This window comes from Empidonax traillii, unplaced genomic scaffold, assembly GCF_003031625.1.
Source record: "Empidonax traillii isolate 1590-97213 ecotype Southwest subspecies unplaced genomic scaffold, ASM303162v1 scaffold9:size3134949, whole genome shotgun sequence".
Classification (NCBI taxonomy): Eukaryota; Metazoa; Chordata; class Aves; order Passeriformes; family Tyrannidae; genus Empidonax; species Empidonax traillii.
In genome coordinates, this window is record NW_020955202.1 from 1,939,857 (window position 1) to 1,957,950 (window position 18,094).

Genomic DNA, 18,094 nt, shown 5'->3' on the forward strand with positions numbered 1-18,094 from the left:
GTACTCTAGCTCTTTTACCCAGTTTGGGAATAATTATTGGTTTCTGACGGTAATTTCCACTCATCTAACCTGAAAAGGAGCTACACTGCAGAAGTGACGTGGGATCATGGAGACATCCATAGAGAGTATCTTAAGACCAGGACAGTAAGAGATACAATATTGTTGTGGAGATCAGATGGACATTCATGGCTGTGCTTGGGCAGTGCTGGCATTTCTTACTTTCCCATTGCATTAATTGTCCCTTGAAATTATAGTAAGAAGGTGTTTAAAAAGTTTGCTTATATTGGAGGAGCTATGCGTGGTTCACTGGAAATACCATGGATTTTTATAACAGTGGAGAACTGAACCATAGACAGTATTCATTTTGCAGTCATTATTAATTTTGTAATCATTATTTAAGCGCTAGTGTAAGCATCTGTGTGTATATTTTCAGTAAAGTTATTTTGCAATTCATTGCAGAACCCCAAACTGGACTTCAGATTGCCTTTAAAATGTTGGATACAGATGGCAATGAGCGAGTTGAAAAGAAAGAATTCTTTAAGGTAGGTGTATTTATATGCGTATTAATTTGAAAGCATTTAAATAGATCCATGGGTTATAGTTGCTAAATGAAGATTCGTTAAAATCATAAAGCCTATTTTTCAGTCCAATCTATGCTCATATACTTACTAAAATATTTTGTATGCAAGAAGCACATACTAAAGCATTGCTATAGAAGTACTTGAATTTGAATCCACCTTTATAAATGTTGCCTTTGAGTTGTATCTAAAAATCTGCTACTAGGAAGTTTGGTGTACATTCCTTAATCCCATAAGCTAATTTAAATAATCGTCTGGAAGAGCCTTTTATTTTCTAAATATGTTGAATAATTTCTTTAATACATCATCCTCCCTTGTTTTTTATTAATTTTTTTTGGTGCTGCAGAAGGGCAGGCATTTTCCCATGTTTTATATGAACTATGAGGGAGAAAGGCAGATGCTCAAAAAACAAAGAAAACTTTGCTCTGTTCTTTTAAAGAAGAATAGTCTTAATTGAATAGTTTATTCAACTTTTAAATATTTAACAGAAGACTGTTAACTAAGTACTTTGTGTCAAAAGTTGAATGCAGAATTAACAAATATAATTTTTGGTAGACTCCCTCAGCTTAATTCAGATCCTTCATTAATATGGGAGCTAACTGAACAGACAGTTTTATAAGAAGCTGACATGGCTACTACAATTCAAATTATTTTCTGTCACCAGGATACAGTTAAAGGTGACCATTAATGCAAAACTCTAGAGAACCATAGAATCTAAAACTTACAGAGATGCACCTGTTGATAGAGAAATTGGCAAAAACTTACGTAAGTGTACTTTCATAGCCTTAAACTCTGAATTAATGATACAGTAGCTGCTGGCATGGGTTTTGCACTGATCACCATTTTTTCAGTGAATTGCCTCTTAGCAAGGTTGATTGATGAGTCACGCTTTAAAGATTTTATAAAATGTTGTAAAAATACTTTTAGACTTAGTAGTACTGTTAGAAAATAATGCTTGAAATTAGATCATTTTCCAAGGCAGTGTTCCCAGAAGCCCCTAACTGAGCCTGCAGATACACTCGTCATGGGTTAACCCCAGCCAGCAACCAAGGCCCACAGAGCCTTTCCTTCACTCCCCCACCAGCAGGATCAGGGAGAGAATCAGAAAGGCAAAAGCCAGAAAACTCATGGATTTAGATAAAGACATTTTAATAGAGAAAGCAAAAGCCACACATAGAAGAAAAACAAAACAAGTAATTAATTCAGTGTTTCCCATGGGCAGGCAGGTGTTCGGCCATCTCCAGGAGAGCAGGGCCCCATCACACATAATGGCGACTTAGGAAGACAAATGCCATCATTCCAAATGTCCCCTCCTTCTTCCTTCCTCTCCCCACTTTACATACTGAGCATGATGTCCTACGGTCTGGAATATCCTTTTGGTCAGTTGGGATCACCTGTCCCAGCTGTGTCTCCCCACAGCCTCCCATGTACCCCCAACTTCCTCACCAGCGTGGCAGTAAGAAAAGCAGAAAAGGCCTTGGCTCTGTGCAAGCCCTGCTCAGCCATAACAAAAGCATCTCTATATTATCAGCCCCTGTGTTTCAGCACAAATCCAAAACACAATCCCACACTGGCCACTGTGAAGAAAATTAACCCTACCCCAGCCAAAACCAGCACAACCCTACACTCATTTGTTGCTACACAAAATATTTTCATTTTGAAGCGCTTGCTCTGTTAAAATGTTAGTTATTCTGCTAATTAAAAAAAAAAAAAATCTAGAAAAGCTTGTATTTTTAACCTACTAAACCTGGTGCAATCCTAATGAATTTTTATTAGGCCAGCAGTGCCCTGATCACCAAAACATGTTTGTTATGGCTGTATTATTCATCTACAAAACAATATGTTACAGGGGAAACTAACTCCATGAACACGAGTGAACATGTTCAGCTTGTAGTGCCTCTGCACCAAAATACCATGTTAGCAGTGCTCCCTTTAAATAGGTACTGTGTCAGGTAAACAAATGAGGAGATTCTTACAGAAACACTGCACAGCACTCTTGGGGGGATGTGCAGTATGTCATTTATTTAATGTCCATTATCCATTTCAGGTAATTCTAATTGAATCAGCCAGTGTGAACAACAGAAAGTCATCAAATGTAGAGGTGAAAACATGATACAAATCATTGAAAATAATTTGATTTCTGTGGCAGCAATCAGGTTAAATGAAAATTATTCTGGTTAGATAGATCGTTACTTTGCATTTCCTTTATGAGCTGGACTGATAAATTAATATGGAGTGTAAAAAACAACCCATATAAATTACTCTGTCAGCTTGCAAGTATCATTAAATTCAACGTCCCACAGGATGCAAGTTAGTCAGAAGATGAGTTTTCTCTCGTGACCATTTACATAGCATTTATAGAGGTGACTACTTTCAAGCAAAATTTTATTTTTACAGAGTAGGTTTAAAAATAAAACTTTTGGAATTTAAGAATCTGGAAACAAGTCTGTGTGTTAACCTATATACTCTCTTTCTGCATGCATCACAGAAGGTTTCTGGGTAGGTAATAAATTGGTAAATTATGTGGCTAATCTGTCATTTGTCTTGTCCCAGTTGGCAACTTAGGAAAATACATCTGAACTATTCTATCTTTAGTTATTTCGACACTATATTTGACAATAATGTCAGGAAACATACGTAAGGAAAGGGCAGTGGAAAAGCATAATAAAGAAGAGGTAATTAGGACTCAGTGTCTGTAAACAGGATACAATGGGAAAAGAAATTTCAGTGCTGCTTCATTCTCATGCTTTGTGACCTCTTCTTCTCCCAACTTCCCCTCCGTTATCTACTAATTAGACGTCTATGTATGCCTATGTTATCTCTTGACCTAGACTGTAAATTTAAATTCCTTGATGTAAGAGCATGCCTTTTTGTTTGCAAAATGTCCACCTTTCTTTGAATTGTGTATGTGTCAATTCTCACATGTTACTGGATGGACAGGCACAAGATATGTCAAGCGGATCATTCAGGAAAGTTGAGAAGGGTGACAAGCAGAAACTACAACCCGAGTCCTTAGTGCCTGCAGTACATGATGGATATAGACTGTTCCAACCTGTATGAGATGCAGAATTTCCCAGTGCTCTTTGCTAACATAAATGGATGTTCAGGAAAGGAGATCTTGAATGCAATCCCATGTTTTCAGTAAGAGTTTATCTCCTCCTCCATAGCCTTTCCATTTCTGAGCACATTCTCCTCATTTCCAGTAAAAGTGTCTCCCTTCGCAGGGACACCCTTATTCTCTCTCCTCCCTATTTCTTTGTATTCAAGCCAGTGTATTTCTGCTTCATTCATGTTACAGTGGTACACAGTCACAAGAGACATTGCAGTGTTAGGGCCCACAATGTTTTGCGCTTTGCCCTGCAACTCAAGGGTGAAGAAGACAAGGTAGAAGTGGCATGTTCACAGACGCTGGTTGCCATCCTTTCATCAGTCCCTACCAGAGGGCAGAATCATTTCTCAGAGCCATATTATCTGCATCTTTGTGAGGACAGTAAGATACTTCCGTGAACTCTGCACTTCAAGACATTTACTTGAGATTCAGTGAGGGGGATTTCCAGACACATAATAACCCATGCACATTAATCTGAGACCTCCCACCAAGAATAAGGCTACCAGAGTTCCCAAAATCCCCAGCAAGTAAGGAATTTCCCTAACTCTGTCCTGATTAAAGATGTCTCAGTAAAATTAATGACAGTTCAAAACTGTTGGGAATGGAGATAGAGTGGTTCTGATGGCACGTGCAAGACTATGTGATTTAAACTTTCTAAATAGACTGTCTTACGTGCTTGTCCTGGAGCACAGGTACCACAAAAAACTTGTAGAGCTCCATGGTGGTTTGGTACAGAGCGCTTCTGTAGTCCTAGGGCATCCACAAGCACTGATCTCTCTCAAACAGCTGGAAGATGCAAAATCACCTCCTTTTATAAGACTGACATAGCCTTGCTGCCAGATGTTGTCTTGTTCAGAACAGATTACTCCTTGTATGTCTTTAGCTTCAGTTGTGCATAATAGGTCTCATTTTCTTTAAATTAGCCATTAGCGTCTTGAGTGATAAACAGATATAAATATTAAATACAATAAACGTTACATGGAGGAGTCTATTTCTTGAGGCACAATTCTTCCCCCTCTGTGAGTAGTTGCTGTACTGGGCTGGAAAAAAAATTATGGAAATAGTTTCAAGCACTATAAGATTTACACACAGTGTAAGAAAACAATAAACTAAATCTTTTAGAATGCTTGTGAAAAAACTTACACTGGGTTTCTGTGCTCTTAAGTAGTCTCAGCAGATTTTTTTAGGAGCTCCTTTAAAAATAAAATCCTAAAGAAAAAAAATCATATTTTCTGTGGTTTGGAAAGTATTTGCAGTTTTATTTCTTATGTGTGAGCAAAAGATCAATTTTTCACGTAAGAAAAAAGATGATCTTTCAATGAGCATATTGACAAGCGGTTGTGTTTTTATCCAGAGCTCTATAATACTATTTTGCTATGAAGAAATAAATAATATTTTTACTGTACTGGTCAATTGTTTTGTAAATTATCAAAAAAATTTTTTGAGAAACTTGGAAGAACAAGTACTGTTTAATTGCCTTGTTTACAGTATTTCTTTGGGTAGGTACTATCAAGACATGGCATTCGAAACTTAGAAAGTAACTATCCTGAGAAATTAAAAAGCTGAGGTTATAAAAAAAAAAGAAAAAAAATTAGTCAAAATCTGAAGGTCAAGGGAAGACCTTTGGCAACATGAACAGTTGGTGGGTTTTTTCTTACTCAGTGTTCACAAGTCTGTATTGCTTCTCTGAACAACAACACAAAACAAAAACAAACAAAACCCCCACAACACCAAGCAAACAAACAAATGAAAAACAAGCCCTAAGGAGAGCTTTGAAAACATTTCAAAATAATGGCTATATAGCTATGCAAATTGGGTAATGGATTTTTTCCCAGTTTTAGTGGGCACGGTGAGGAATCACTCAGAAATGTCTGAGAAGCAAACCAGCCGCTTTGAAAACCCTGAGCTTTAAACTCATCTTTCCTGAAGCCTCGAAATCCATAGTGATAGGTGTAAGTCCATATCTATACCTGACATTTATTAAGTCCCTTGTTCTTTCATTTTTGCTGCCCTTTTGAGGATTCATTCAAGTGTCTGAAAGGTAGGTATACTTTGTGCTGTCTTAAATCACTTGTTCTTGTGACAGTGTTGACCTTCCAAGCTGAAATATATTCAGAGAAACCTTGCAGCTCAGATATACTGGAAGTACTGCAAATTAATGCACTTTCTATATTACCTTAAAGCTCTATTTGGGACAAGTTATGTTTTTAGATGTGACTCATTTCAGTAATTCTAAAAATCTTCTTTGCTAATACATTCAAGATTAATTTATTTTTAGGGTGGAGGGGAAACTCAAAACACATTCTGCCTAGTGCAAATTCTGGGAAAAAAAATGTTTTCCTATTTAATGAAATTATTCTTTGTTGGTTATATAGTACTTCATTTGAACACGTATTTTTTCATGTATAGAAGATTGTCTGTAGCAGAACTATGTAAAGCTATCTAGAAGGACAGCATGAAAATTGGAATAATTTTTATTTCCCAAATTATCCTTGATGTTATACCCTTGTTTCAAATCTTATGAAGTGAATGCTAAGCTTCTGGTGCTAGAAAATCTCCTCTAAAAATAGAGTAAGCACTGGATTGCAAGAGCTAGATTCGTGTTCTGCTTGGCTATATTAACCATGGTAGATAAGACATTCCTGGGAAAAAGTGTGTCTGAATAGCAAGATATCCTTAAGGATTTGCAAATATTTTGTCATGACTAGAGAATCTTGCAGAAATGTATAATTAAGAGAAGGTGCAATTAAAGCACGCGTCTGAAAAATAAGACTCCTGTAAGATTACATTTATAATTTTCATGTTCTTTTCTCAACAAATACAGCTACAGAAAATCATTGGGAAGGAAGATGATTTGAAAGCAGCTGGAGATGAAACAGTGCTTCAGGTATGAAGTAAATTTTTATTTACAAAAACATTTTTGTATTTCCCACGAACTCTGTTATTTTTTCAGAATTGTTATATAAGTATATAAACTCAGGTATTAGTGCTTTAATTAAATGAAAGGGAATGGTTATTTAGTTTCCATGAGCATCTGTTTCAAAGTAACTCTCTTCCATTTATGAAAAACTAAGAAAAAACTATGTATTGCCATATGTGAGTAGAAGGCTTTTCAAATAGAAATTGATAGCTTAAACTTAGCCAAGTGCTGCTGTTGCAGGAATGTCAGCTTATTCTGAATTGGTTTGAAGTGTGATTACTGAGGTGACAAAGGTAAGGATTACTTTAGTTAAGTCCACTTTCAGAAAGAGATGGCGTAGATGTAGACCAGAAGAAACAATCTTAGAGTGTGATCTTCCAACTGGGAAAGAAGTTAGATTGTTTTGCAGACCTTTAGCAAAGGGTAAATACATGTCTTCAGTGAAAGGGATGGGTAAATTCTCTGTCTGTTTTCCCCTGAAGCCAGCCCCCTGCAACCTCCCTTCTTCCCAGGGAGTCTTTGGAAGCTGCCATCTCTTCTTCATTCTGTAGTCAGCAGAGAGACAAGATATTCTGTATCCTGGGTGAGACTGAGTGAGACTGAAAACAGAGAGAGGAAGTCCTGAGCATGCTGAAAACACCTCTGAAGAAGGTGATGAACCACACTGCGTGCAATAGCATAAGGGGAAGTGGCCCCAGGTTGCATAGGGGGAGGTTTAGATTGGATATTAGGAAAAAAATTTTCTCTGCAAGGGTGATCAAGCATTAGAACAGGCTGCCCAGGGAAGCGGTGGAATCACTGTCCCTAAAAGTGTTCAAAAAAATGTGCAGCTGTGATGCTTAAGAGTCATAATTTAGTGGTGGACTTGGCAGTGCTCAGTTAATGGTTGGACTTGATGATATTAGAGGTTTTTTCTAATATAAACTATTCCATGATTCTAAGGAGGGGGAAAGTACAGATGGGTTATCTCCATCTATTACTGTAAGATGCTGCTTACATCAGCAGCACTACTTTTCTTTCATGCTTAAATTGGATGGTGTAGCGGAAGGACATTTTTCTCACCAAAAAGTTGCCTTTAGTTGTAAACTTTCAGTTTATGTTAGGCATGAGGCAGCAACTGCTCGTGTTGAAAGCATTCAATAAGGAATTTATCCAGTGCTCTGCTTTGTAAACCTATCATACATCAGCAGTTTCTTCAAAGAGTTGCTCATGTTTACTCTCACCTGCCTGGGGAAAAAGGGAAAGTGGCAGTATTGCCCACACCTCTAATATTTATTAGGCATAAAGTGTCTTCTGGTGCACAAAAATTTTCCTCCCTTAATGTATATTCAAAGTTCAGTTTAAAATTGTTTGATTGACTAACAACCATCGCTTTCTTGAACCTTTTCATCAGTCACCAGATTAAAGTAGCTAGGATTAATAGGGTTGTCTGTTCCTTAAAACCGATTTCAATTGAGACTTAACTGCCATGACAGTGAAAAAAAAGGATCTTTATTCTGCATGAATGCACAGCTATAGTATAAAATTTCCAGAAAACTTTTATACAGTTGGACAGATTAGTTATAAACACATAAGGTTATTGTGAGCTAATTAAATACCTGAGCCGGAACGTCTCTCTTTCGTTTTTGTCTTGCTTCAAATTTTGTCTTCAGAATTCTTCATTCAGAAAAATCTGAAGTTATTGCAGCCAGAAAATATTATTTAATACAGTTTCTTAAAAGATTATCAATGGAATTACAGTACAAAAGAAGAATTAAATAGCTGTAGAGACTACAGCTAACTTGAAATTCTTCTGATCTCTACAATTCTACTTGGCAAAATCCAGATTATCACATCTTCTAATTTTTATTTTCTTTCCTATTTCAGTCTCCCATGAAAGAAGTTGATTACATTTGTAAGCAGTGACTATGACTATACAATGTAGTCAGTGAATATGTTTTTACCCTTTTTTTTTAATAGTTATGGCAGTCAGAGTATTCCTTTTAAGCAAAACAGATGAAACATAAAAATATAGGTTTTATGTTGACTGTGTTTTTTGCAAGTTGAGATACTGCAATGGAATTTTGGTGTTTGGCATAGTTCTTTATTTCCACAACGCTTTCACAATTTGCATATGAGTCTCTTGGATTTTCAGAATAAATCCAGTCTCTGACACCAGATGGAAAAAGTCACCAACTTAGGAGAATACAGTTGTCTGCAACTTTATTTAACCAGCAGGTGTATCTGGGTGTGTTCCTGTTACAGTGTAAACAAAGGTCCCAGTCATTTATTAACTATGTGGAGATACCATTTAAAATTCATTGAGTTACTGTATTAGCAAAAGAGAAAGCAGTTTGCTGTGCTCCCAGGTGCTTGTATCTCTGCCTTTTTTACTGAAACTTTGACTTACATGCCTAAAATTCAAATTTTCACCAGTAATGGCCCTTGAATGGGATTGCAGTAGACTTGGCTATGCGATACACATATATTTCAATTGAGGGATTTTCTTTTTCCAATATTATAATTGATGCTGGAAGAAAAGCCAAAAAGTCTGCCCAGGCTTAACTGGCCCCATCTTTTGGGAAGTTCCATGCTGAGTTTTGCAGAGCATGCAATCTGCTTTACTCATAGCAGGGGTGCACACACAGTGAAGGAGTGCTGCAGGCAGGCTTACAAAACTGGAACCTGGTTCTTTCTAATTAGATCGGAGAAAATGGCACAGAAGCCAACAGAGGCAGTGACCTCACCCACCTTCCCCACAGGCTAAAGGAAATGTTCCATCTGGCTTCCTAGCAGAACTGTTCTTCACATGAAACATCCAGCTGAACATGTCAGTTTGGTTCATGGAAGAGGAGAACCAAACTCCCTGCCTGGAAGTGGTCTAGATTATAGCAGGAAAGTGCATGAACCAGAAGATTTTGGTGTATTTTGAAAAGGTGTTGCCCAGTGACCAGCACCCATTGCTTTTGTGTTACTGACCTGAGTTCCTTAAAAGGCTGCTCCAACAGTGTGTGATGCTTTAGTGTTCTGGTAGTGAAAACAGTGCTAATGGCTGCAGATATCTCCTGTATAGCCCAGTTGTCTAGATCAGGGACTTTGCTCTTGAGCCCTTCAATTTAGATTAATAAGTTATCAAGTACTTTCCATACCTCTCATTTAATATGCTTTGTGTAACGGGTAAACTTATAAGCTAATTTTAGCTGTTGTTAGAAAAGGAATGATGATACAGAATGTTCTATATTTGTTCTTGAAATGAAATTAATGTTGGGAAATACATGCACTGTCTCATTTCCAAATGATTAAGCATATGCTTCTGGATTTCATAATGAATGCATTTTCATACAAAGTGTGAAAAATGTGGTTGGAGAGTTTTTCAGCATTTAATTAGTAACTGTGAACACAGCTATTAATCTTTTAAACAGAGAACCTTTGAACTAAAATTGAGTCTGACTATACGTGGTATATTTTTAGACCCACATATGAATAATATCCTATTATTTGTGTATCAGTTGTTTTAACCTGTCTACTTCTCTTTTTTTTTTTTTTTTTTTTTTTTTTTTTTTTTTTTTTTTTTTTTTTTTTTTTTTTCTTGTGGTTCTAGAAGAGGTAAATTAGATTAGTCTTTCACACATTTATCACTGCTTACCTGGTAAGGACAAGGTTTTACACTTGAACCTTCAGACGCTACAGCATTATAATGCATCTCCTCAGCCACAGGGACTGTGCAGGTCATCATAACTTGCCCATCTGCTCCCTAGAATATCTAATTAGTTTAAAGTTTTCCACGCAGACCTTCAAACTCTGGATAACCATGGGCCCAGTGTAACTAAAGACTGCCTGAAACTGGAGGGAGGAAGGTGATGGTTGGGAACTGAGCTCTTCTAGTGCAGTAGTACTCTGTAACAAGAGTGCAACACATCAAATTTTGCAAGACTCTAGTCCAAGACTAAAATTAATATCCCTCCCCAAAAGAGTCTGTCATTAATCTTGTAACCTCTCCTTTCAGCTGGAATGCACATTTTTTCTTGACCTGTCTTCTCCACCATAAGTATGTATGTTTTGTATCAGCAGTTTAACATTGGATTCTGTTGAAAAGCTTTTAGATACTTTAAACCAAGGAGCATTGTGATGCTCCTGCATGCTTTAAAGAAAGCTCTCCAGACAGGTAAACCCTCTAAAGAATCAAGACATCTGACACCGAAGTATTAGGATATTAAAAAACTGTGGGGTCATTTTTTTCCTCATGGACAAGGAAATTATTAAATTAAATATGAAATATGAGCTGATGACATTATAACCTCAAGAGAGAGAAAGAAATATGCTTTCTGACATCTTTCTAGGTACCTATTCTGCAAGTACATTGAATTTGGCTTAAACAGCAAAAGCCTCTCCCACAAGGAATTAATCTGGAAGTCCGTCGTGGTCACAGTAGCACTGCTTTCTATTGCAAAGATGTGTAAGGCAAGACCACCCTTTTAGTCTCTGCTATTTAACGTGCTCTGAAGCACTTATTATACAGACAAGCCAGATAGCAGCGTGGGCTCCTGATAGCCCGGGAAGACACGAGATTTGGCCTTGCATTAGTAGCTCTAGTCTTTGATTCAAAACATGAAGAATCTGGTCATCATCTCTGAAGGCCACCTAATGCATTTGCTTGTAAAAATAGTTGGAATAAACTGGAAATGGTGCACTTAAGTATTCTCAGTTGGCATTTTGGGGTAACTGAAATCTGTGATGGCAGCCTGAACGTGGTCTGCCTGTGGATGTGTTTGGAGAGCAGGCTGGGAGAGTTGGTCACAGTCCACCCGAGTCAGTTTCAGCACCAAGGGCAAGGAGATTTGTACATACTGAGGATGGATGTGCTTGGTCTTCAAGGCCAAGTCCCTGTTGATCAAAACAGCGTCCTTCAAAGCACATCACACCTGCTGAGGGGGGTCCTTGTTGTGGAATCTCTACTTCTGGGGGAAAGGAATACTTTTAAAGCAATGCCATGACAGAGAGGCAGGTCCTGAATTGCTGTGAGGAGCTGTCTCCAGCTGTGCATAGGAGCTGCTTTAACAGACTGCCAGCAGTGCACCCCTCGGGCAACCTCAGGCTTTGCAGTGCAACAGTGCCATTCCCTGACTGCTTGACACAGTTGACCCAGTCGCAATAAAACTAGTTTCAACCTGTTTCTATTTGTGGCATAAAGTATCTCTTACAGCATCTACTCCCAAATTAGCTTTAGCCCCTTTGACTGGAAGCCGTTTTTATTCTGCACCTCTTCACAAATGCAGGACTGTGGGTGACATGCTGAAACCTAAGGATGTCCATGAAGTTGCACATTATTCATTACTAAAGGCTCTAAGGGTATACAGCAGAGAGATTCCGTGGCATTAGTTGTCATTGAAAAACAACTCATCCCACCAATAATGGGAATTATGGATGTTGTTGAATGCTGGATGTAAGTTGTTAATTGTTTAGAAACTGTTCCATCAGACTTCTCGGATGTTATCTGTTATATCCTCTGTAGAAACAGTTGTGCACATTTTAGCCCTTCTGCATCAGACCTTGAATTCTACCTAGTAAGAAAGTGTGTTGCAAAACGTTAAAAAGCTTAAGTATGGATTTAAATCATTATGAAAGTTGATTCATCATAAAATATGTTGTTTCATTCTGGGGCCCAGCTGAGAGTGTCTGGATTTCACCAAAAAGGACTGCTTTTGGAGATCTAGTCTCCTGGTCCCACTAGTTTGCCTCTTTACAGTTCCTTTGACTGGCTGTAACTGGTAGGATTAATTCATAATGGATACTTCTTTAAACCTTCTTCCCAGAACTGAGTACTAGGATATATCCCAACATCTTGGAGACTCTCAAAATCATAGAAAGTTTGAAATCTCTTGAGCAGTGTATGAGGGTAGACTGGGATAGAAATCTGGTATGATGAATTGACAGAGCTAGCAGCTTAAAAACTAAGAGCATTTCATAGAAGTAGACTCAGAAAAATTTGCAAGGATTTAGTCTTACCTTTGGAAAGATTTGGGACATCATTAGCAGACAGAAAATAAGACAATGTTCTCCTTGCCTGACCTCACTTTTCTCCCTCTTCTTCCATCTACTCACTCTGTGTTTTAGATTTAAAAAAATTCAATCCAAAATACGTATTTTTTTTACAATCTTTATTGAAACAAGGCATTGCACAGCAAATACCATCTCCCAGGAAGCAAGCACGAGAACAAGAAACGAATTGCAGATTTTAATCATGATGAATGCTTCCCAGTCATGCCTCAAGCAAATTCTGCAAGGAAAGGTGGTAAGAATCTAGAGACAGTAAGTCTATTAACATCTCAGATGAGTTTTGAAAATCAGTTAGGTACATTATTCTGAAAATCCCGTCTCCCTGTGCGATAAATTTCTTCTCAGTGGCACTTGTTGGTACTTGCTGCAGTATCAGGTCCTAAACGTCAAAAGCTCAGTGAGGAGCTACAGGGTTAGGTAGGTCTGTGCCCATGACTCAGTGTTTGCAGCATCAGGCCTCTTATGTTAACAGCCTGCGTAATGTAATAAGGAAATAACTGTTGTGTTATCTGATCTTGCTTAAAAAGGAATAATTGCATAATTCAGCAGTTCATGGTGCTTTTGAAAAGTGTAGGAGGCGTTAACATTACTCTAGGAAAATTAGCCTATGTTTGTAATATGTACACATGTGTTTCTTAGTTCACAGACTTGTGTGGCATCAGATTGTGTGGTCTCTGGGATTCTTTGTCTGACCCTGGAACATGTCTGAGTTCCCCAGTTGAGATATGTGTCCCTGCCCCCTTCTGTGCTTTTATCAAGATGAAACTAAGAACATCTCGATTCTTTCTCCACTCTGTGCCTCAGCTTTCTGTAAAATGCACAGTTCAAAAGGGTTCTATGGTGCACCCTCCCAGGGCTGAAGGTGCCAGATACACCCGAATACAAATTTTCACTCAATTTAGATAGTGACTCTAAGCTCCCAGTCTGGTCCCCTTTGCAGCTCTAGGATTAGGTTACCATTTCATTCTCATTGCCAAGACATTCCAAGTATAAGTTATTCTTTTACCTAAGCTCAGGAGGGGGAGGTGTTGGAAATATTAATAGAACTCTCATTATCTTCTAACAAAGATTTGTCATGTTGGTACTAATTTATACAGTTCAGCAGCAAAAGCTCCTAATGATTCTGTGGACAAAAAGGAATTATGTACTAACATGTTGTTTAATTTAATAGCATTAACGCTAGGAAAAGCAATTTTTTTAAAATTTTACCCTTAAGCTGTAGTCTCTGTGGTCTCCTATTGCATTTTATGCTTTAAAGAGATGTACTATTTTGTAGTTTTAAAATACATTTAACTCCCTCTAACATAGTATTTGGACATCTGCCAATTTCACTGTGGAATTTCAACTGATAAAGAGGGTAGCCAACAAGTAGGTGCATATTTGTTATTAATTCAGGGATAGGCTTTGTCATCTTAGATAAGATGGGGTGGGTATTGTTAGTATGTCTTTTTCTAGCTTGTAACTAGAGAAATAGAAGAAAAAACTTTCTGTCACAGACTTAGTTTTTAAAAGCTTATTTTAAACCTAGTTTTTTCAGTTTGTTTTCAGTACAACACCGATTGTAATATGGAGTAATTAAATTGGAAGCATTAAATTGCATAATCATGAATTCAGTTTTTTAAAATTACATCAGCAAATTTATTTCTTGCATTTTTCAAGTTTCCTTTAAACATGTAAGCAAAAAGCATATTAGAATCTGGCTGCACTGAGGGATATGTGGATTCTTCTCTCTTCTTAGAAAACTTTGCATTCTGATATAAATAGTTTGGGTTTGAATTTCAAATAAGCATACGTGAATGTTTGACTTTTGACTTTCAAAAAAGCATATACCAATGTTTATGCATCAGTCTTCACAGTAATCTGAAGTGTTTAAACTTCAGAAGGATGGATCTTGTGGGTATTTAAATATTCTTTGCCTGCAATTAAATGATAAAAGTTTGCATGTGGCTTGAAGAGCTTTTTTTCTAGGTTCACTCATACATAGCTCAAATCACTGGCATTTGGTGAATTGTAGCTTGCAGTAGAAATAAGGAATGCTTTAACTGTGAAAAAACTGTGTCACATATGCAGTAAGCATGAAACACAGTGGACTAATGGGACTTGTTATTGATGACGCTGAAAGCTAAATAACCATTAGTATTAAATCTTATGAATAGACTCTTGTCTTTCATCTTACCTCTTCAAGAAGATAAAAGACACAGAGGCTATTTAGATGTCATAAGAATAGTTTGCTGAAATCCCCACAGACTTACAAAAAAAAAAAATCTCTCTTCGTATTGCTTAGCGTTTTGTTGTGTTCAAAGAAATGCCAGTGTGCTAGTGCTGAAAGAAGAATTATGTGTGGGTTTAGGCTTGTTAAAGATGCTGTTGAGTTGAAACAATGTGCACCCCTTCTCTGCAAAAATTTCTTCTTTGGTTTTCAAAAATACATAGAAAAATCTCTAACATTGAAAACTTCCAAGAAGCCTTGTAAGACCATAGTATAATAGAGCATTTTCAATGTTTGTATTTTCTTAGATTCATTTATAAGACTGTTGTGTATGTTTTAAAATGGCTGTAACACGTTAGAAATAGCTAACTACATTTTTTTTAGAGATACTAACTTTATTTAAATCTTCTATTCACCTAAGAATAAAGACTTGTAAAGATTTAACTTACAACCTTCTCCATTTTAATAATAAAATATACTGACAGTGGTTGTAATTTGTCCTTATCTTTCATACAGAATATTTAGAAACAGAACTTATAATACACCGTTAGCAGTTGATGTGGAAGTGTTGTTCAACTCTGAGATCTTGTGTGATAGCTTTGGGAACAGTAATTAATTTGCAAGTATCTCTTGTGAAATTCTAGTTCATATAAGTATTTCTAAATATGTGGTGAGTATGTATTAATCATACAATGGATAACAATCATACTGGGTTTTTGTTTTATAGGAAACAGAACTGGAAGACTGTGGTGTTAATACTCTGCTGCTGGTACATTTCTTTGGAAAGGAAGGAAAGCAAAAACTTCGCTATTCTGAGTTTTTCAGGTATTTTTCAGCTAGACAAGCCTAACAGGAACCACTCTTTTTCCTATCCCCTCTGCTTTGCACCAACACTGGCATCAATCTGATCTCACACTGAGCTGATTCAGAAAATTAAGCAACAAAGTAGAGATTTTTCATGATTTTGCAGGATTGAATTTCCCATTTAGCTCCTAGAGTCTGCTATCTGCAGGAGCTGAGCACCGTAACTCCAGAGCAGCAATGGGCCTGGAGGCTGTGAGGGTTGAGACTCCCGTTCTTGGGGGTTCTGTGGTGGCATACCTTAAAACAATGTGATTCATGAGTATTTTTCTTGACCAAATCATCAAAAAAGTGACTTCTAATCAAATAAAAAATATTTTCTGACCTGAGATACCCCTTTCCCTATTACAGCTAGCATGGTAAGCTGTAGGCAACTTATCCACTTGCTTCAGATTCCCGCTGCTGTTGAAGCTTTACCTGTACCTTTTCCTTCACCCTTCGAACTGCTTTTGCAATGGGACTATGCAGATACCTGTTTGAATCTTGACACGCGTCTCCTAGCATGACATCAAGAGAAGATTATCTACGTCGCTATTACCTTTTCTACAAAAATTATCAGTCCTTTACAGTCTGCAAAAATAAAGTAGAGTAATGTGTTTTACTTCAATTTATGTTCAGAAATGGAGGATGTGTGTCAGCCCTCTTAAAAATGAACATTGTTGCAATCAGTAGACTAAAAAGTGTTCGGCTCCAGTGGCTCTGGTAAATACCAGTCTTCAAATAAACAATCTTTCCCTTTTGAAGACCTCAGCTCAATAGGAATCTAAGTGAGTAAAATAAGTTTAAGATGTCTGCAGCTCCCTTTCCTATAAATACCGTAGATCCTCTCAGTGAAACAAAAGGCAGAGAGCACCAGTAAAAGGTTGTGTTTGCATATACAGTGTAAACTGAAAAGCCTCGGGTTTTAGATAAAATCCTACATTGACCCAATGAGGCATGACATTGATGAAACTATGTACCTAGTACATTCAGAACGCATAGGTTAAAGACCTTTGCCCGCCACACAGATAGAGGCCTGTAATCAAAATCAAACTCCCACATCTTGCTCTTAAAATTTGTGGGATAAGTGTAAGGTTTAATGCAGGTAATTTTTCAACAGTGGCAGTTATGTTTCGTAGAGCTGGAATGTGCCTCTTTATCACTGCATAGACACTCCATCTCAGTTGCAACATGACAGTGAAGTTTGTTTAACACGAAGAAAGGTGAATAAAAGGATCGCTGTCTTTTTAACCTCTGTGAAGATATCACCTTTCACATTATTTTATTTGCAAGTAAATCAAGCACATCATTTCTGGCTTCCTATTGTTCAGAGAAAATGTGATTTCTATCTGATGGCCTCTCATAACACTTTACCTTATGCGGGAAGCTATTGTTGGCTGTTTGATCAAAGTGCCACGCTGTTTTTACAAGAGATGACTGATGAGCTGTACAGACATAGATCATTGTCAAAAGCAGAAAATAATGATGGTAAATGCTTTTATCATTTTCCAAGTTCTTGCTTAGAAAGCTTTTCTATTGATCAATGTAGTACTGAGTAGAAAGTAGAGGTGATTAGGTTTGATTAGGACACACTAAAACTTGTCCCATTAGGTAAATACACAGATACTGCTGTGCTGCAGTCCTTGAAACTTTAAAAAAAAAAATCAGGAATGCTCTCATTGTGAAATTTCACTGTACTTACGTGGGAATTCTGAAAGCTGAGACTCGTGTTCTCATCTCATTACTTACATATATTTTCCTCATGCTTCATTTTTGGCTTCCTCAAGCTTTTCAGTTTGGCTGGATTAAAAAATCCTTTTGTGAGTGTGCAGCCATCTGTATCTATATGTACACCAGTGTTGTCCAACCCTTTTAGCCCACAGTCCAAACATTTAAAAAATGTCAGACAGCCACAGTCAATATACCGAGGCAATTAATTTGTCCTGTTCTCCTTTCTTTGCATTCAAATGACACAAAGAAAATGGAAACTGTCTACATCTCTTCAGGCAAGGTGAGACTGATATAAGCCAGCTCTTGTGCCTCCCTTCCTACTGCCCTGAACACAGGGGGCACGCTGAGTGTAGGGAGGGAAAATGGTTTAAGCATCTATCTCCAGCTGCTGTATGGTTCTTGGGAAATCATATGTTTGTGATACACACGAGAGTTTTTTATACCAACTGTAAAGAATGAGACCGTGAAACAGAATATCATTTTGGGCTGCTGGGAGCATGGATGTAAAGAAACAATCTTGTCATAGTTATTTTGTGGCACTAGTAAAGCTCTTTTTCATTATTCTCCAGAACATAGTCAAAACAGCAACCAAAGGTGCTTCTCTTCATTCTCTGCTGAGCAGCATTGGTGGGACACCCTTGTTGTTCTGCAGCTGGAACTGCTTAGAAGCA

At 37.5% G+C, this 18,094-nt stretch overlaps 1 protein-coding gene across 2 annotated transcripts in view; it reads left to right on the plus strand.

Moving 5' to 3' along the window:
• MICU2 (mitochondrial calcium uptake 2) overlaps positions 1–18,094 on the plus strand; it is a 143,737-nt gene that overhangs the window by 113,373 nt on the left and 12,270 nt on the right. For both annotated transcript variants that reach the window (XM_027884367.1, XM_027884359.1), the window contains exons 6-8: positions 460–542; positions 6,512–6,574; positions 15,580–15,677. In XM_027884367.1, the coding sequence (XP_027740168.1) occupies positions 460–542; positions 6,512–6,574; positions 15,580–15,677 (244 nt within the window). The remainder of the gene's footprint in view (positions 1–459; positions 543–6,511; positions 6,575–15,579; positions 15,678–18,094) is intronic.